The sequence below is a fragment of the Lithobates pipiens genome, unplaced genomic scaffold (assembly GCF_037356315.1).
Source record: "Lithobates pipiens isolate NorthernLeopardFrog02 unplaced genomic scaffold, aLitPip1_a1.2 Scaffold_16, whole genome shotgun sequence".
In the NCBI taxonomy this organism is placed as follows: domain Eukaryota; kingdom Metazoa; phylum Chordata; class Amphibia; order Anura; family Ranidae; genus Lithobates; species Lithobates pipiens.
In genome coordinates this window covers 375,862,135-375,883,743 of record NW_027507748.1, presented here as the reverse complement: position 1 = coordinate 375,883,743, position 21,609 = coordinate 375,862,135, and the positions used below count along the sequence as shown (strand labels likewise).

Below are 21,609 nucleotides of genomic sequence, written 5' to 3'. Positions count from 1 at the left end.
TATTCACTCTCTCCACAATTTGCAGAATAACACTCACATTATAATGATGCTAAACTTCACCAAAGTAAACCAGCATATGCAGAAATTACTCTCCAAGAGTTGCGGCTTTATGCTATTTACTGATATTCCGTTTTACCCATGTGTGATGACATCATCCTGTAAGCCCCACTCCTACGTGTTTTGTCACAGTCACGTGACTTCCATAGGGGAAACCCTGTGCTGATATGTGTAGGTGCTGGGGTTATTGGATAACATCGTCACACATGGGTAAAGCAGAAGATCAGTAAAAAGCTTAGGAGAGCCGTAGCTATTTAACTGGAGAGTAATTTTTGCAAATGCTGGTTAGCATCATTCTAATGCGAGTACTATTCTGCAAATTGTGGAGAGAGTGAATAAATGTTTAAAAGGATAAAAAGCTGTGTAGTATTTTTTATTGTCTTATCTACTGCTGAGCGGTTGGAAAGAGCTATAGAGTGACTTAAAAGGGACAGTATCCAAATTATCGGGTGAAGATATTCGATCATTACCAGAGCACAGAAGGAGGCATTATCACCAGGGAAAGTTGTCAGCGAGACTATGGAGATAATATATATCCACAGAGGGAGAAGCAAGCCTTATTTGACCCTACATAGCATGTAAAATCATGGAGTCCGAGTAAGAGCACAACTGGTGGTGGTCACACAGTTGAAGGAGCACATTTGGTGAAAGACGAGCACAATACAAGATCTTTTGAGAGACTAACTATGAAAATGTAATTTTTGTAATTTGATAAGTATTGATTACAGTGTGATATTCGGATAGCAGTCTGATTATATTAGTACATGGAAAAGGCTCTACACCATTGCATATATTGATTTTGATCCCTTCCTGTTCCAGTAACTACAGTTATCGACAAATGCGATCTCTGCATTTGTCACACATATAGCCATATAACACCTCTATTTTTTATATGGAAGGGAAAGGTTGAAACCCCTGTTTTAATGGTTGTTTGTTCCTCTGACAGAGACCCAGATCGCAATTACAATTTGAGAGGTTCCAGCCTTAAAATATAACTACATTTTGTTTACCGTTATCATTGAAAGTGAAAGTAAAAGAAAATCACAAATTTTGAGTTGTCCTTAGAAAAGCAATAGAGGGGAAACCTTCCAATGGGGTCACCAGTTCTGGTTAGCTGGGGGTCCCCAAGGAGTTCCTTTCATTTGCAGGGATTTCCTCTTGCTTCCTGTTAGGCTATGGGACAGGAAGTAAAGGTAAATCTCTGGGACACAGTTGGTGAAAAAAAAAAATCTGAAAGGGGTTATAACTATCCCTTGCTCTATCCAAAATGAAATTAAAAATTGTATCTTTCTCTGACAGGTTTTACAGAGAAAGATACAATTTTTAATTAGTTATGGAAAAGAGGAAGTGCTTGAAAGAAAACAATCTGTTGTTTACAAGTACTGCCAATAAAAAAAAAAAAAAATACATGTGAAAGTTGCTTGCATCTTTGATTACTGTGGGTATCAGTCATAAGTGTTTAAATCTAGACACCCAATTGACATGTTTTCAGAGACTTTTCCAATCTAGTCACCATTTATCAGGCACAGCTGCAGCCCGGTTGACATCACTTAGTAGTAGGACATTAACCCCTATCTGACAGCTGCCTTATTTCCAACACTAAATCGCCTATGCTTTAAAAAGAAAAAGGAAAAAATCAAAAGTGTATTATGTCTAAACCACAGGGACAATTTGGGGTTGATTTGCAATCACAGGAGTCATGTATTCAAAAATACTAGCATTTAAGCCTGAAATGTGCCTCTTCATACTGAACCTTAATGACATCTGTAGACTGGCTAGAAAACTGTATGTCAAACAGATGTCTATGACTGGTGCACTTCATGACCATCCACAATCAAACAGGCACACACACGATCGCTACAAATGTTAAGGAAGTTCCCCATGGAGAAACTGATTTAGGGCAGTTTTTGCTGCATGGCTCAAACAAAAAGACATTTTATTTTTCCAAGAACTCCCATGTAGTCAAGACATAAATTATTAAGGGATTACAATACCTACGTCCACATGGTTTAGCCAATATTTGCAAGACATTTTATTCAAAAACAACCCAAGAGAAAAAAAAAAAGTAAAAACAAGAAAGCCACAGATGATTATTATATAATGTGTACATTGTCACCGCAAATGGGGCTAAAGACAGAAGTTAGAAAGAGAAAGGTATGGAACCTTTGCAAATTTTATTACTGTATGTGTTCCGTTTAGAGAAATTTCTTCACTCCCTATTTTTGCGTTAAAAGACAGAAACAGAGTTAGTACAACGCAATATCATAGTGTGTCTGCAAAATTAGAATCACTGTATTTCACAGGTCAAGTTTCAGTATAAGTAGAGATTTCCATTCATTCTGGAAATCATTTAGAAGGAACAAACCCACTCTACTCAACTCAAAGAAAGCAGTTATCTTGAGAAAATATGCAACTTCATGGGACAACTTCACAACATAGTGAGGCGAGCAGCCAGCATCTTCTGTCCATCCCCATTCTAGCCCTGTATTCTATCGCTGCTGTGCTCTCCTACCAACCCTCAAAAAAGCCCCATGCATCTTTCGGCAACTCCTGAAATCAGTACTTTGAGTGGTATAGCTCAATCTCTAGGTGCTTCTTGGTCTCCATTTGAGGAGGCAGTAATTGGTATTGGGTAAGTATCACATGCATGCTGTCAGTCATTAAAAATCTTTCATCACTGATGTCCACCGACTACAGAAGGGAGGCAGCTTTGCAGCATATAAAACCAAAGAATGGGCTAAGCCATTCTGCATAGAGTGGTTTGGACCCCCTACAGATGTTTATCATTTACTATGATGACCTGGATTAATACAGTCCTATATTGAGGAATAATTACTAAAATGATGAAGGCCGGGTCAATGCAATTTATGTATTGGACTATTTGCTTAGCCTCCTGCCTCCTAGGCAATTTTGGCTAATTAACATCTTGGTGAAATTTTTTTGTATCAGTCTTGTAATTCACACTTTTTCCCACACTGCACAGCTTGTCGGGTGGGACATTTATTGGCCAATGAGCACAAGAAAGCTGCCAAAGAATTGGCATCACCCAAATGGCTCTACGGTGTGGCAGAGGTATGTGAATCACAAGCTGTGTTAAACAAAAAAAAACCTTAAGCTGACTATAGACGGTCCAAATCTTAGCCAGTTCCTGCTGAACTGACTGATATACAAACCATGTATGGGTAGGCTGAATACATCCAAATTGATCAACTTAACCACAACATGCCTGCCAGATTTCACATGCCATTATCACAAACGGCTGCTATGGCCGCTAGCAATAATCACTGTGCTCTGCAGGTGGAGATGGCTTCCACTGCCACCAACCCTCCTCCCATCTCCACCAGGAGATGGCTCGTGTGAGGGATTTCGCTATCAACACCATCTGTGTTGATGGGGTAATCAAGCTAATTTCTTTCCTGCAACCCGTGGATGCAGGCAAGAAATTTGCTCCATCTAAGACTAGCCTTAGGCAGGTAAAACCCTTCAGTTTAATCATTTCAACTTTACAGTTGTTGCTCCCCATTAATGATTGGTATTGACTAGCTGTAAGACATTTCAGCTTCCCATGGGTTTATGAAATCAGACAGTATAAAATAAACCTGAACATGTACAAATCACTCAAACTGAAAAAAAAGGTAATTAAGAGATTAAGAGTATTATAAGCATCTTACCGCAGGACTTCCTCCAATGCCGCCCCCAAGGTCGCTCCCCAACTGGAAGACAAAAAGTGTAAAAGTTCAGCAAAACCACACTCAAGAGATGGAATAGGGATGGGCTAGCTTTAAAATGGGTAAGGAAATATCATGTTGCACTTTTTGACAATAGTACACAAATACGTATGCAAGTCTTACATCTAAATGTTAATAGAAAGTTTCTTTAACATGCATTTTTTTCCTAAAATGTAGGTATGACACAAGAAAAAAAAAAAAATAATCGATATAAAACAAAAAAGGACCCCCAGATTCTTGACTATAATGACAAGTCAAGGCCTCCCTTAAAAGCAGGACTCTTGTCACTCTTGTGCTTGGAGGATAAACTATCTATATGTAGTGAAACAGTGGTATATAATTATCAATCACATCAGTATAAACAAGATTACATATAGCAATTTAAATCGAATTATTGTAGACCTGGCAAGTGATAAAAAGGGAGAGCTTTGTGAGAGGGGGAACACCTCTGCTCTGTTAAATTGTGTGTCTCTGAAAAACATACACATTTGCAATGTTCTGTCACCTGCTGGTCCTGCCAGATATCCAGTGAACTCCTGACTTCCCGTTTGATCTGACAACACTCTGCTGCATTGACATACCAAGCAGTTTTATCAGACTTCTCCCATGCCGGACTACAGCAGATCTCCTTCTCATGTTGTGGGGATGAGTAAGGGCAAAAGTGGTTATGCAGTCCAGCAGAAAAGAATTAGGCTAAAAAAGTTGGTTTGGATTTTATTGCTGCCAAGTCACTGTGTTGTTAGCTCAAACAGAAAATTAACAGCACACTGAATTCCAGGCAGATTAATAGATATTTTTCTGTACGTTCAGAATTTTTAAGTAGATAAAACATTTGGAAATGTGCAAGTATTGTATTGTAAAGATGCAAAGATACAAAGATATACTGAACAGTTTTTTTTTCTTTGGACCAGGCAGAGAGATGTAAATCAGATCATCTCTCTCTTCAGTGCCTGCTACAATCAGAGCTTTACCAGTCTCTAGTTATTATTTTCTCTCTATCTTCCAAAACTGTTAAATCAAGCAGAAAAAGACACTAAGAACATGTTGGCCATATGTGTTTATTCTTTTTGCTGAAATGATAGACAGTTATCATTTATGGCAGTTATGACAGTTATGGCAGTTATCATAGTCCCTGAAGAAAGACTTAAGGCAACGTGAGAACCAGACAGAAGGGGACTGGCAGATGAGAAGGGCATATAGCACTGAAAAGTATGAAAAATAATGTAGAAAATTAAATGTATTACAAGATACTGCATCTAAATGGAGAGAACTACAAAAAAGAAAAGCGTTCATGTGTGGAAATGAATAAGCTCTTGTTACAAGTGATACGTATATAATTGTAACCCAAGCTTTTTTGTAATTTTGCGTTAATGAAATGACCTTTCGAGTTCAACCGGCAGCCATTACCTTTTTATTTTGCACAGAACTACCCCAGATGTGCTTAGCCCCAACAGCTTTGTATTAAGAATAAAGTCTGAAATGAAAGTCATGAATCTTGCCTGATAAAAATTTTTTTTACAGAGTAACTACATCTAGCTTAACCTATATACTAGTAATAATTCTAAACGTAAATATATATTAAGACTATATAAGCAAGATGACCAAACCTCTGTGCTTACTAGGCATTTGAAAGATCTCTGCTTGGCAGCTTACCCTGCTGAGATGTGGGGAAGTGGTATAAAGCCAAACAGTTTTCTGCATTCAATGGTTATCTCCAAGCCCTTAGCACATAAAATCCCTAGCTAAAAGTGCACAGTTATTGAAAAGGATTGCTCCACAATGCTGAAGAGTTATGGCACTTTAAATTGTTTTCATTTAGAGAAGCTGCAAAAGGAACCGTACATCTTCTTGTATGTATGCAAGCGGATGCTGGTTTCATTGTGATAAGAAAACCTGACTGTGTAGAAACAGTGCCATATTCTTATGGAAATTTCCATATGGCACAAAAGAAAAAAAAATACGGTATTTGATGTTAAGAATAAAGAAGATCAGTGAGGACCAAGGAGATAAAAACAATCTTGTTATAAACAAAGGGATGCAATGTAAGTGATCCACTACAGTGTACTATTTTTGATGGGGCAAGTGTAAAATTATTTCATTGCCTATAATCTGGTGTCTCAAGAACATCCAAGCCTGTAAATATACAAGCCAAGAATTCAAAATCCTAGCCATCTGAATCTCCCTGTGGTCTTGTCATACACACTCCTAATGCAGTCTAATTATGCACACACTCCTGATTTTTTTTTTGGATCATCATCCACACTACTCAGACTAAGAATATGGACTTGAGGGAGAGAGGCTGCACAGCACAGAATGAGCGGCAAGGGTCTGCAGTCCTACAAAGCCCTGCTCTTCCCAGCAGTAAGGGATTACAAGGAAATTAAAAACAAATTTCCACTAGAACAACCAATTAAAAGCTTATATTTTTCTAAAGATTGTAAAGAGACTCGGTCACCTGCCCATTGAGGGCAATGTGATGGTGCCTCCTGATAGCGCATTCCCTCCAGCAAGGTATACTCCCTGGTCCTCATTACCTACCTGCTACCGCAATTCCCCCTAACCCCCTCTCCGCACCAAGGTATATTCACTGATCTTGACCTAAAAAAAAACCAAATTTTGGGGTCCTCAGGTAGGGAGGTAAAGTCCAACTAGACAGGGAACTCGTCCTAGCTCCAAACTGCAGCAATATTAAAGGAAAAGATTCATAAACCGCACATCATAAAGCTGACCCATGTGCATGAAGTGAGATGAATGGCATCTTCATGATTAACCACTTCAGCCTCGGAAGGATTTACCGCCTAATGACCAGGCCATTTTTTGCGTTACGGCACTGCATCACTTTTGAACCCAAACGTAATGCATGTCCTTTTTTCCCACAAATTGAGCTTTCTTTTAGTGGTATTTGATCACCTCTGCGGTTTTAATTTTTTTTGCTCTATAAACAAAAAAAGAATTAAAAAAAATAAAATTACTTTCTGCTATAATACATATCCAAAAAAAGATTACATAAAAAAAAAACTAATTTATTCAGCAGTTTAGGCAAATATGTATTCTGCTACATATTTTTGGTTAAAAAAAAATCATAATAAGCGTATATTGATTGGTTTGCGCAAAAGTTATATCGTCTACAAAATAGGGGAAAGATTTAGGGACTTTCTTTTTTTTAATTCTTTTTACTAGTGATGGCGGCAATCTGCAATTTTTACAGACTGTGACATTGCGGTGGACAAATCTGATCCCAAGTGACACTTTTTGGTGACCAGTGATACAAATGGAGTGATCAGTGCTATAAAAATGCACAAATCACTGTATAAATGACACTGGCAGGGAAGGGGTTAACACTAGTGGTGATCAAAGGGTTAAAGTGTAAGTTCACCAAAGAATCTGTAAGGTGAACTTACACAGGACCCCCTCCTGAAGGGTATATTTAGGAGATTAAGCTCCAGGGATTTCTACGCCTCAGAGCCGTGAAGCGGCTGTACCAGGGCTCAGAATGGTCAGCGGGACTGGAGGGGAGGGGGGGGGGGGTCCTGTATGAGTTCACCCTTTAAGTGTTCCCTGGGGAGGTGTTTTCTGTCAGGGGGATGGACTGACAGAGTAGAGAGAAATCGCTGTTCCTGAGCACTAGGAACAGCTGATCTCTCTCCTCCCCTGTCAGAATGGGGATCTGCCTCTTCACAGAGATCGTGCACACATGCCTCTGCTGTTTCTAATGCACGGACCGACATACAGGTACGTTGGTTCGCACAGTTGGGCTGCCCTGGCACAATATATGTGTGGTGGGTGGTCCAGAAGTGGTTAAGATCCAAGGGGTGAAGCGAAACACGTTGGAGATATGGCCTGGCTGGAGTCCAGGCTGAGGCTGCCATTCATCTTACTTCATGCACATGGGTCGGCTTCATCATGTGAGCTTTATGGATCTTTCCCTTGGACATATTCACTGATGCTCACTTTCTCCCTACAGCAGCAGTCTACCTTAAACCCCCTTCACCAAGGTATACTAACCGATCCTCGCTCCCACTCAGTATGTGCTGGTGTCCGTGTCTTACTTAGATGGATGATGTCACTATCGTAAGTGAACACGATGTCCGATTTTCATTTAATGTGTACAGTAATCATATGGAAATAATCAAAAGAAATGCACACATTCTCAGAAGCATAGAACAACACTACACTTCCTCTTCTACTATACTAGTACATAGTTTTGCTTGCCCTTGTTGGCTGAGAATTTTCATACAAGTCAATACCATTCCAATTACATCATGATATGCACTTTTGTTGAAAATCGAATGATCAGTTGTCCAATTTTCTCATAGTGTGTACTAGGCTTTATTTAGATGGATGACGTCACTGCCCTCCACAAAGGCCCACCCTAACACACCATCCTCACCAAGGTATACTCACCGATACCCACTGCAGCAGTCCACCAGAAACCCTCCCTCATGAAGGTATAATAAATGAGCCCTGCCCCCTGTTCTGCTGCAGCAAAGTAAGCTTCAGTGTTTGAGCCCTACTTGCATGGATGACATCTCTCTCAACCCCATTATCACATGGGGTGGTCATATGCTCTCCCATACCTAGAAACCCCACTCTTAGGGCTCAGATGGTGTGTGGAGGCAGTAAGGGAGGGTGGACTGGGCTATCAAGAAGCACAGTCACTTTAACCTAAATGGGTAAGTTACAATGTCTTTTCAAAGGTGGCTCAACATTACAGATAAGGCTACAATTTAAGAAAGTTTATAACATATATCTAAAGCCAAAACATTTTATTGTTTTGGAAAAACTGTGCAATGGTTAAAGTGATTGTAAAGGCAGAAGGTTTTTTTATCTTAATTTTTCCTCAGTTTAGGCCAATTTGTAATCTTCTACATATTTTTGGTAAAATAAAAATCGCAATAAGTGTATATTGATTGGTTTGCGCGAAAGTTATAGCGTCTACAAAATAGGGGATAGATTTAAGTCATTTTCGTATTTTAAAAACATTTTTTTTTTATTAGTAATGGCAGTGATCTGCGATTTTTATTGGGACTGCGACATTGTGGCAGACAGATCGGACACTTTTTTGGGACCACTGACATTTATACAGCAATCAGAGCTATAAATACCCACCGATTACTGTATAAATGTTACTGGCAGGGAAGGGGTTAACACTAGGGGGCGTTCAAGGGGTTACATGTGTTCTCTCAGCATGTTCCAACTGCGGGACTGCCTGGTGGAGACTAGACTGATCGGTGTTCCTATATACTATGTCTCCTCTCCCCTGTCAGAACGTGGATTTGTGTGTTTACACACAGATCCTCATTCTGGCTCTGTCAGGAGCGATCGCATGTGTCCGACGGACATCGCGGCTGCCGGGCACGCGTATCGGCTCCTCAGTATTGAGGCGGGCGTGCATCCCCTATACCCCTTAAAGTGCCCGCCATACAGCTACGACAATTTGCACAGGGGAGACATTCTGCTGCCTTCAAATGACGGCGGGTGGACGGCAAGGGGTTAAACTAAAGATGTTAAATTCTTCGACATCCTGCAGGGAATTTGTAAACAAAAATCAAAAACAAACTTTACGGACAATTTTACTTCCGGTTTATCATATGCCACTGCCACCCCACGTGGTAATTTTAAACTTTTTAACCATGTCCTGAAATGCAGTATATTTTGTGACTTCAATGCCTCCTTATGCACAAGCTGTACTCCTATTTGTTCTCTTTGGACAGAAGCCTCGAAGTTGTGTCAGCATTCTAAATAGGATGAATCAGATTTCCTTTAACGTGACAATTTCAAATTCAGGGGCTTAACGCATTCTTATCTGCCTACAACATCAATTCCAAAAAAAGTTAGGATGCTTTGTAAAATCTACATAAAAACCGAATGCAATGATTTGTAAATCTCATAAGCCCATATTTTATTTACAATAGAAAATAGAAACATTAAATATTTAAACTGAGAAAATATACCATTTTAAAGTGATTGGAAACGACCACCTAGTAAAACAACCCATTCAGTTTAAAATAAAAAATTAAAGGAAAAACATTTGTGTATAGATATGAAAAAATATATGATACCTTTCATATCAGGAATATGAAATGTTGGGTTTACATATTCTTTAAGAAAAAACACAAGGTCATTTAAAAATTGATGGCAGTCCCTAGAAAGTTGAGACAGGGCAACAAAAAGTTGGCAAAGTAAGTCTTACTAAGAGCCCGTTCACACAGGTCGCCCCAATTCGCTCTGTTGAGAAAATCAATGTTAGTTAATGGAGCCGTCTTAATGTACACTACAGCAGTCGCTCAGACTTCAAAAAAAGGTTCCTGTACTACTTTAATCCAACTTCTAGGCGACTTGTACCCATTGATTTAAATAGAAGTCGCCTCCAAGTTGGATCTCCATCTATATTGAAGCGACAATGTCGCCTCTCTCACAGAATAATCAGCTCTCGAGGGGGAACTCCACGGCAAATTTTAAACGGGCATGGGTTTCCCCTCCAGGAGCATACCAGGGTATGGATTTTAAGGGGAACCCCCCTACACTGAAAAACGGCATGGGAGTCCCCCAAAATCCATACCAGACCCTTATCTGAGCACGCAGCCCAGCCGGTCAGGAAAGGGGGTGGGGACAACCGAGCGACCCCCCCCCCCCCGAACCGTACCAGACTGCATGCCCTCAACATTGGGGTGGGTGCTTTGGGGAAGGGGGGCACCCATGTTGATGAGGACAAGGGCCTCTTCCCGACAACCCTGGCCATTGGTTGTCGGAGGCTGCGGGCGGGGGGGCTTATCAGAATCCGGGAGCCCCCTTTAATGAGGGGGCCTCCAGATCTTGGCCCCACATCCTATGTGAATGAGTATGGGGTACATCGTACCCCTACCCATTCACCTGGGGAAAATAGTGTCAATTAAAAAAAAAAATAAAACACAACACAGGTTTTTAAAGTAATTTATTAATCAGCTCCGGGGGTCTTCTTCCGACTTCAGAGGATTTCTTCCGACTTCTCTGCTCTGTTCGGCATCTTCTCCCAATCTCCAGTTCTTCTGCTGGCTCCTCTGCTATCTTCTTCCAGCTCTTTCACTAGCGGAGGAGCCCCGTCTTCTCCGTCCTTCTTCCCTCTTCTTTCGATGTTGACATGACGCTCTCTTCTGCTGTAATGGCTTGTGCGACGACTTATATAGGTATGGGGCGTGGTCACCAGGTGATGACCCCTGCCTCTTATGACGCCAAGTCCAGGGGCCTGCTGGGTCTGTGACGTCATAAGGGGTGGGGTCACCGTGTGACATCACCCGGTGACCATGCCCCATACCTATACAAGTTGCTGCGCATGTTGCACAAGCCATTACAGTGGAAGAGAGCGTTGTGTCAACATCGGAAGAAGAAAGAAGAGAGAAAAGGGAAGAAGGACAGAGAAGACCGGGCTCCTCCGCTAGTAAAAGAGCTGGAAGAAGATAGCGGAGGAGCCAACAGAAGAACCGGAGAACGGGAGACGACGCCGGACACCGGGAGAAGAGGCCGAACAGAGCGGAGACGTCGGAGGAAGACCCCTGAAGTCAGAAGAAGACCCCCGGAGCTGATTAATAAATTACTTTAAAAACCTGCTTTTTTTTATTGACACTTTTTTTTCCCCAGGTGAATGGGTAGGGGTATGATGTACCCCATACTCTTTCACATAGGGTGGGGAGCTCCCGGATTCCGATAAGCCCCCCGCCCGCAGACCCTGACAACCAACGGCCAGGGTTGTCGGGAAGAGGCCCTTGTCCTCATCAACATGAGGACAAGGTGCTTTGGGATAGGGAGCTGCAGGGCGTCCCCCTTCCCCAAAGCACCCACCCCCCATGTTGAGGGCATGCGGCCTGGTATGGTTCAGGGGGATGGGGGGCTCTCCCTTGTCCCAACCCCCTTTCCTGACCTGCCTGCTTGGATAAGGGTCTGATATGGATTTTGGAGCGACCCCTACGCAGTTTTTTTCGGCGTAGGGGAGTTCCCCTTAAAAGACATACCAGACCTAAGGTCCTGGTATGCTCCTGGAGGGGGAAAGATTTTGAGAATCTGTATAAATCTGTGTGTGCAATATTGGATACCCGAGATTTTCAGGCCTTTAGTAGGAATTGCATTAAAAATAGGCATGATGCTGTGAAGGATATCGCTGCATGGGTTCAGAAATACTTCCATAAATCACTGTCTGTGAACACAGTTTGCTGTGCCATCCAAAAATGCAAAGCCAAGCTCTATCATGCAAAGAAGAAGCCAGATTTGAACATAATTCAGAAACGCTACCATCTTCTCTGGGCCAAAGCTCATTTAAAAAGTGTCTGTTGCAAAGTGGGAAACTGTTCTGTGGAGAGAGGAATTGTTATTGGACATTCTTTTTTGACTATAGGCGCCGTGTCCTCTGGACAAGGGAGGGACCGTCAGGCTTGTTACCAGCGCTCAGTTTAAAAGCCTGCATCTCTGATGGTTTGGAGGTGCATTAGTGCATATGGAATGAGCAGCTTGTACATCTGGAAAGGCACCATTAATGTTGAAGGATATACAGGTTTTAGAGCAGCATATGCTAAGGCAAGAATGGGACACAGTCCCTCCCCCCAAAACTCAAAGCAATGGTCTCCTCAGTTCCCAGAGACGTTTACAGAGTGTTAAAAGAAGAGGGGATGCTACATTGTGGTAAACATGGACCTGTTCCAACTTTTTTGGAATTGTGGTTGTGCTCTGCCAGCTTTTCTGTTCCTACGTTTTTGAGAAGTGTTTCTGTCAACGATTTCAACATACGTTATTTTTTTCTTAAAATGGTACATTTTCTCAGTTTAAGCATTTAATGTTTTCTATTGACAATAAAATATGGGTTTATGAGATTTACAAATCCTTTTCTTCTGCTATTATGTAGATTTTACACAATGTCCCAACTGTTTTGGAATTGAGATTGTAGTTATACTCTGTCATTGATATATAAATATTTTGAAGTTAAAGTGGATGTAAACCCTCACATAAACCCAGTGAAGTGAACAGCCTCAGATGATACACCCGAGATTAAACAAATCTCCCTACATATGTTTTACATGTATATCTGCTGTCTTCAGCTTGCTATATAGTTTATAAAGTGCACATTGTGTTAGATTTTTTTTTTCTTCTTAAGTACTGGATATGAAGTCTTGGCATACAATGTGTGACAGCTGATTAGAGGAAAGGGACCCCCCTCTTCTCCTCATAGACAGAGGAAGGAAGGAATGTGCTGTAAATAGACCAGCTTTCTGCTAATCTATTTATAGCACCCACCCCGACACAAATTTCAGGCTGGTTTTATCTTGGTTGACTGAGAACTTGCCAGAAGTCATCATGCTGATAACAGAAGAGCAGAGCAGCAGAAAGACATGGAACTTGGAGAGAGATAAGAAAACACTACAGATATATGTGCTTAGGTCAAATTTCCTGAATCAGGTTTACATCCACTTTAACCAGTTCCCGACCAGCGCACGCGCAGAATGGCACGGGCAGGCATATTGGCGTACAGGTACGTCCAGTTTTAAATGCCGCCCTGCCATCGCGAGCGCGCCGCTGATGCCAGTCGGGACCTCCGTGAGTCCGGTCGCGGGTCCCGTGGACTCGATCGCCGCGGGCATACCCGCGATCGTCTCACGGGTCGGCTGAACGAGGAAATGCCGCTGTAAACAGCATTTCCCCGTTCTGCCTAGCAACTAGTGACATTGATCTCTGCTCCATGTGATTGGAGCAGAGATCAGTGTTCACTAAATGAAAGCCCAGCCCCCCAAAGTTATTAACACGCCCCTAGGAACACTTAACCCCTACACTGCCACCCACCGGTTAACCCCTTCACTGCCAGTGTCATTTACACATGAATCACTGCATTTATATAGCAGTGATTGCTGTATAAATGACAATGGTCCCATAAATGTGTCAAAAATGTCCGATGTGTCTGCCATAATGTCGCAGTCACGATAAAAAAAAAAAAAATTTTAAATTTTAAAAAAAAAATCGCTGATCGCCGCCATTACTAGTAATAAATATATATATATATTAATAAAAATGCCATAAAACTATCCTCTGTTTTGTAAATGCTATAACTTTTGCGCAAACCAATCAATAATCGCTTATTGCGATTTTTTTTTTTACCAAAAATATGTATAAGAATACGTATCAGCCTAAACTGAGGGAAAAAAATGTTTTTTTTATATATTTTTGGGGGATATTTATTATAGCGCAAAAAATAAAAACCGCAGAGGTGATCAAATACCACCAAAAGAAAGCTCTATTTGTCGGAAAAAAGGACGTCAATTTTGTTTGGGAGCCGCGTCACATGACCGCGCAACTGTCAGTTAAAGCGACGCAGTGCCGAATCGCAAAAAGTGGTCTGGTCTTTGACCAGCAAAATGGTCTGGGGCTGAAGTGGTTAAGGAGAGAAGATAAAGTCTATGTCTGACTTCTCTGAATGCTCAGATAAATTGTGGAAAATTATTAAAAATATATCAAATTTAAACAGGCTGGATTACCTACACATGAGATTATGAAAGCTGCAGTGAAGAATCACTTTACTTTAAATTCGGCAGTAGACAATAGACAATAAGTATACTGCCAATGTATAATTATACACTTTTTAAAAGTAGTAATACTCTGCAGGTCCGAAACAGGGAGGGGGGGGGGGGGAGCAAGTGCCCCTGACACCACAATTTGGGAGGCGCCAGGTTGGGGGGACTGTAAACTGTACCTTCTGTGCCTGTACCAGGATGGGATCAGGTGGATTCGGGGGTATAGAATACATGCCAGTAGGAGTCGGGAACTGAAACATGGGAGATGCAGGTGAGAAAACTGACACCCTCGTCCCGCTGTGCACATCACTCACAAAACTCACCAATGACATACTATCCTATCCTCAAGTTGGCCAGTGATTAATGCAGTAAGTTTGGCTCCACCCCCATGACAGGTGCTTGTACCGGGAGGGGAGACCGAACTGCCCCAGGAACCGTAGGAGTATACATGCCGGGGGAAGCCAGGGACTGAGGCATGGAGGGGGCAGATGAGAGAAAACTGACCCCCCCCCAAGGCTGTGCACATCATTGACCAATCACATACTATCCTATCCTCATCACTAACACAGCGTCTGCTCCCATCACTGACTGACTGACCCACCTCTGTCCTATCCCATCACTAACTGACCCACCCCTGTCCTATCCCCTCACTGACAGACCCACCCCTGTCCTATCCCCTCACTGACAGACCCACCCCTGTCCTATCCCCTCACTGACAGACCCACCCCTGTCCTATCCCCTCACTGACAGACCCACCCCTGTCCTATCCCCTCACTGACAGACCCACCCCTGTCCTATCCCCTCACTGACAGACCCACCCCTGTCCTATCCCCTCACTGACAGACCCACCCCTGTCCTATCCCCTCACTGACAGACCCACCCCTGTCCTATCCCCTCACTGACAGACCCACCCCTGTCCTGTCCTCTCACTGACAGACCCACCCCTGTCCTATCCCCTCACTGACAGACCCACCCCTGTCCTATCCCCTCACTGACAGACCCACCCCTGTCCTATCCCCTCACTGACAGACCCACCCCTGTCCTATCCCCTCACTGACAGACCCACCCCTGTCCTATCCCCTCACTGACAGACCCACCCCTGTCCTATCCCCTCACTGACAGACCCACCCCTGTCCTATCCCCTCACTGACAGACCCACCCCTGTCCTATCCCCTCACTGACAGACCCACCCCTGTCCTATCCCCTCACTGACAGACCCACCCCTGTCCTATCCCCTCACTGACAAACCCACCCCTGTCCTATCCCCTCACTGACAGACCCACCCCTGTCCTATCCCCTTACTGACAGACCCACCCCTGTCCTATCCCTTCACTGACAGACCCAGCCCTGTCCTATTCCCTCACTGACTGACCCAACCCTGTCCTATCCCCTCACTGACTGACCCAACCCTGTCCTATCCCCTCACTGACTGACCCAACCCTGTCCTATCCCCTTAGGTCCGGTTCACACTGAGGCAGCACGACTTACAGCGCGACTGCCTCAGGCGACCTGGACACGACCGCTGTGGCGACTTGCAAAACGACTTCTGTATAGAAGTCAATGCAAGTCGCCCCCAAAGTCGTACATGAACCTTTTTCTAAGTCGGAGCGACTTGTGTCACTCTGATTAGAACGGTTCCATTGTACAGAATGGGACGCTACTTTTCAGGCGGCTAAGTCGCCTGACAAGTTGTCCTAGTGTGGACCGACCCTCACTGACAGACCTACCCCTGTCCTATCCCCTCACTGACTGACCCACCCCTGTCTTATGCCCTCAATGATTGACCCACCCATCTTATCCCGTCACTGACTGACCCACCCCTGTCCTATGCCGTCACTGACTGACCCACCCCTGTCCTATGCCGTCACTAACTGACCCCCCCCCCCCCTTAGGGGGCAGTAAAATGAACCTTCGCCTGCACAGACAAAATCCCTGCACCAGCCCTGGCACTGTCACTGATACCAATCCTCCTGCAGCAGCTGAAAGCCTGCTTCTCCTCCTCTCCTTCCTACCAGCATTCAGCTGCTGCAGGAGGAACCTGTAAATTCTGCCCCCGCCTCTTCTGCTGCCCACTCCCCGTTTGCTCCCCTGGCCCCCCCAGCAGCACTGCCAGCTCCCATCCTCTCCTTTCCTGCCGGCTGCTGCAGGGGATCTATTCAGGATGGGGAGCAGGGCTAGGGGCCAGTAAGTATACCATTTACCAGCCCCTTCTTTTTCTGAATGAACGCAGTGAGCAATCAGTACCGGTTAGTTTGTGAATGAACAGGAGCCTCTGTACAGAGCTCCCGGTTTATTGATCTTCAGTGCAATTGAGGCTGCAGAGAAAAGAATTGAAGAATCTGTGCCCTCAATTCTTTTCTCTGTCTTAATAGTGAAACATCGGTCTGTTTAGACCCTTGATATTTCACCAAAGTCCCCCAACAGGGCTCATAATAAAATTGTAAAATGTGAAAAAAATAAAAATAAAAAAATTGTACAAAAAAAAAAAAAAAATTCAAATTAAAAAACTACTGACAGACAATGTCTACTGCCCTGCTGACACCGTCCACACACCATCCAATGCTCTACTGACTGACACTGTCCGCTTTTAACAGATTCTCGACCGCCTCACGCCGATATAAGTCAGCAGAAGGGCACGTACAGGTAAAATCACGTACCTGTACGTTGCCCTTTAAGAGGCAGTGGGAGCGTGCTCGCGCACCCATGGGAAGCTCTGTGAGTCCGGTTGTGGGTCCCGCGGACTCTATCGCCGTGGGGATACCCGCGATCGCCTCATGGAGAGGAAGAACAGGGAGATGCCAATGTAAACAGCATCTCCCCATTCTGCCTAGTAACAAGTGACACTGATCTCTGCTCCCTGTGATTGGAGCAGAGATCAGTGATGTGCACAAAACAGCCACGCCCCCCACAGTTAGCAACACGCCCCTAAGACGCACTTAACCCCTACACTGCCAGTGTCATTTACACAGGAATCTGTGCATTTGTATAGCACTGATTGCTGTATAAATGACAATGGTCCCAAAAATGTGTCAAAAATGTCCGATGTGTCCGCCATAATGTCGACGGTACGATAAAAATTGCTGATCACCACCATTTAAAAAAAAAAAATATTAATAAAAATGCCATAAAACTATCCCCCATTTTGTAAACGCTACAACTTTTGCGCAAAGCAATCAATAAATCGCTTATTGCGATTTTTTTTTTACCAAAAATATATAGAAGAATACGTATCGGCCTAAACTGAGGGAAAAAAAAGTTTTTTTTTTTATATATTTATGGGGGATATTTATTATAGCAAAAAGTATTAAATAATGCGTTTTTTTCTATATTGTCTCACTTTTTTGTTTATAGCGCAAAAAGTAAAAACCGCAGAGGTGATCAAATACCAACAAAAGAAATCTCCATTTGTGGGAAAAAAAGGACGTCAATTTTGTTTGGGTACAATGTTGCACGACCACGCAATTGTCAGTTAAAGCGACGCAGTGTCGAATCGCAAAAAGCGCTCTGGTCAGGAAGGGGGTAAATTCTTCCGGGGCTGAAGTGGTTAAAGAAGTTTATATTTTTACACTGACATTTTGTTTTATTATATTTTTCTAAGTTTTCCTATTAGTTAGGTCTTGCTAGTGAATAAAAAGAGGGGGCACTGAACCCCAGTGATCTTGGTTCTCTTTCATGTGGATATAGGTAGATCTCCACCTCTCAAAAGGTTGCCTATCCCCTGTATAGATGCAGCCTGCAACTGTGGGGCTTGGCTCCCACTGGGCTTCACCTCCAGCAGGCGTGGGGTTAACTGTGACTTAACCCGACTACAAAAAAACTCAAACCCCCCCTCCCCGAACATACTATTAATAATACATGGAATCTAAAAAACGAGGCTGCTGTGAACTTTGAGATATAGCATATACACTATATTAAAATGGTTGTAAACCCTTACAAACCACTTTGACCTACAGGTAAGCCTAGATTAAGGCTTACCTGTAGGTCCAAGAAATATCTCCTAAACCTACACGGTTTAGGAGATATTTGCCCGATGATGCACATGCGCCGTAGACAGCGGCGCGCAGGCGCACTGAGCGTGGCATCCTCGATGACGAAGATGCCAGGCAATGCCGCGCGTCTCGGCTCCCATGCGCATGCGTGGGAGTGACGTCATTGTGGCTTCGCCGAATGACAGCGGCGGAGCTGCGAGACCCCACCGAGAAGATGGATGCGCCGAACTACAGGGGACAGCGGTGACTTCGCTGGCTTCTGTGTCAGGTAAGTGACACATAATGGACTACTATGCGATGCATTTTTGCCCTGGTCACTGAATGACCGTGTCCTAGGTGGGGGGCTCCAAAGGTTTTTCCCGGGTGAAAGAATGTCTGTTTCGCCACCGATACTCCTAACTGCCCAGCTGTCACAGACTTAAAGTGATTGTAAGGGTTAGTTTTTTAAATAACAAACGTATCATACTTAACCTCCACCGTGCAGCTTGTTTTGCACAGAGTAGCCCCAAACTTCGTCTTTTGGGGTCCCTTGGAGGCTCTCGCGGCTCCTCCCTGCATCAAATAACCCCCTAGGACAAGCGGTCTCCCAGGGGGGTTACCTTGCTGGTGCGCTCCCGAGTCCAGCATTCGATGTCCATAGCCACTGAATGTATGACTCGGCCCCGCCCCCACGTCACTGGATTTGATTGACAGCTGCAGGAGCCAATGGCTGTGCTGCTATCAATCTATCCAATCAAGAGCCAAGAACCCCGGGCAGAGAGACAGTGTGTCCCAGTCGGGTCAAGTTTCAGGGGTCAGGTAAGTAAAAATGGGGGGGCTGGTCACTGGCAGGTATTTTTTGCATGTTCTCCCAGTGCTTGTGTGGATTTCCTACAGGTTTTTTTTGCCCACACTTTAAAAACACTCTGGTAGGTCATTTGGCTCCCATCTAAATGAGCCTTAGTATGTTAGTGTATGCAAGCACATGAGACAGAGATCTTTGATTGCAAGCCCCTTGAGGGCAGGGACTGATGTTATATATAATATGTAATATTATAGGTTATATAATGCATAGTCATCTGTAACAAATATATCAGAATATGAAAATTAATCCTTAATCATTTGGTTTTAGCTGACCTTTAAAATGTACTAGAACTTAAAGAATGTTGTTGTTTCTGGTGCCTGCATGTCCAGTTGGATTTTACTTACTTAGTGATGGACCAATAGCCCAGTCAGATTTCACATAAACAACTCCAGGCGCTTGATATCCCAGGGTGCTCAGTTATTCAAGGTCACTGCATGCCCTGTCCCCTTCCACAGTATGCTATTGCCTGATAACTGTGACAGAAGGCCTCATTGGCCAAATGCAGCGTGCAGGAGCGTGCCAGATGCTTCAGCATGAAACCTGATAGAACAATTCGAATATCCGAGCACTCAAGAGTTTTGAGGCAATAGTGTAATGCATGTGAAATCTCAACTGTGCTACGACATACTGTACAAGCTAAGAATACACTGTTTAGTCTTACTAAAGTGCAAGTATCCTTACTATGGAGAAACGGGGATGACTGCGTATCATTGGTTCACCACCACCAAAAGAAACTTGCATTGGTGGCCAGCGCTTGTTTTCCCTTACACTTGTCCAATGCTTGAGAAAATGATGTCCTATGCAGGTTTTCATTTGGTAGCCACACTTTTTCAGTGCCTACATAAGCCATGTTTTTCTGCAACATCTATGAGAAAGCTGCTCAAAAATGTACACTACATACATAGTATATATAGGAACTATAATGCCCTGTACACATGGTTGGACTTTCCGATGGAAAATGTGCAATCGGACTGTGTTGTCTGGAAAATCTGATCCTGTGTAAGCTCCATCTTACTTTTTCCATCGGAATTTCCAACACACAAAGTTTGAGATCTGGATGCATTCCTTCTTGTCCATAGGAATCCCATTCCATACATGTGCCACACTGTATTGCGACAACTAACTTTTGACATTGTTCTGGGCTTGGAGAGACATAAGCTGCAGAAGAATGGGTTCTCTTGTTTGAAACACATGGGTAGCTCAAGCATGATTGTACTTTTTATTTATATTGGAAAACCTTTTAAAGAGAACCAGATGCCAATTGATATCTGTAATAATATGAATCTCCATTCTTCAACTCTTACAATTCAGCCTTAGCTGAGGGATTACGCAATTTTTATTATTTAGTTGTAGTCTTCTTCTGTGAGAAAAAGGTATCAGGCCAAGACTGAGGCTAGAAGACCATCTTCTCTACCGTCTAAGCTGGCGCAAATTCTGACACTAAAAGAATACAAATGAGTAAGAGTTAACACAACTATCCTTGAGAAATAGGACTGCACCGTTAAAGTAAGAGTAAAGGTTTGGATTACGACCATTTTCTGACTTGTTCTCTTAAGGGTCAATTCACACTGACTTGCGCTAAAATGTATGGAAAATGTACATTTCCATCCTTTTTAGTTACGTTTTAATGTGCGCTAACGTCCGCTGACATACACTGACATCCGTTGACATGCACAGCATTATGGTGTGAATAGGACACGTTGGAAATTGTTTTACAGCTGTCATTTTGTTGATCTGCGTTTTACAGCTGCGGTAAAATGCAGTGGTGTGACTTGGCCCTTAGGAAAGGCGTCAGCCGTGTATAAACAATAGAGCTGTCAAAAGAGACTTGACTAATGAGTCACAAGTGACAAGAAACTGAAGCAGACAACGTGGAGAAAAATAGCATTTTTATACAGTGCTTTAAAAGGTTGGAGGTTGTGTAAGGTACTATACTGAAAGCGCAAGGGAGGGAAAGGTCGTGCTTAATCAAGCGCATAAACTAGATGCTTTAGAACATATTGTTCACCGGTAAATGCAAATGGTCATGCACGTGAGCTGCCTGGATGTGAGAGGAAAAGAGAATCCATAATGGACACCAATGGAAGGAGGAGAGAAGGATAATGCCAGTTTATTAGAAACTACTGAGTAAGAAGCAGTTACCCATTGCGTATCCTCTCCCATCTGCAAAGGTAGGCGGGACACAGGAGGAAAGAAGCAGAAAGGTTACTATCAGCTGAACTACAGAAAACAACCATCAGCGCCTCTTACAGCAAATCTAACATCCTTGACAAATTCCAGGGCTGAGCAGCCACTGTCCTTGTGGCATCAGCATTAATTTTGCATCTAGTGTTTGGGTGAGGACAAGATGTTCCTGACACAAGCAGAAACAAAAAATTACAGTTGAGTGCCAAAGTCACACTAACTACCAAGTCAGATTTCTCTGACTACTGCTAAATAAATGCATTTACTTCACAAACTTA

General features: G+C 43.3%; 1 protein-coding gene across 2 annotated transcripts in view; it reads right to left on the bottom strand.

Moving 5' to 3' along the window:
- AP2B1 (adaptor related protein complex 2 subunit beta 1) overlaps positions 1 to 21,609 on the bottom strand; it is a 178,022-nt gene that overhangs the window by 56,475 nt on the left and 99,938 nt on the right. Inside the window, exons 15-16 of one of the 2 annotated variants that reach the window (XM_077482163.1) lie at positions 21,290 to 21,310; positions 3,729 to 3,770 (exon numbers count right to left, since the gene is read on the bottom strand). In XM_077482163.1, coding sequence (XP_077338289.1) covers positions 3,729 to 3,770; positions 21,290 to 21,310 — 63 coding nt within the window. The remainder of the gene's footprint in view (positions 1 to 3,728; positions 3,771 to 21,289; positions 21,311 to 21,609) is intronic. The other variant, XM_077482164.1, reaches the window with a different exon arrangement.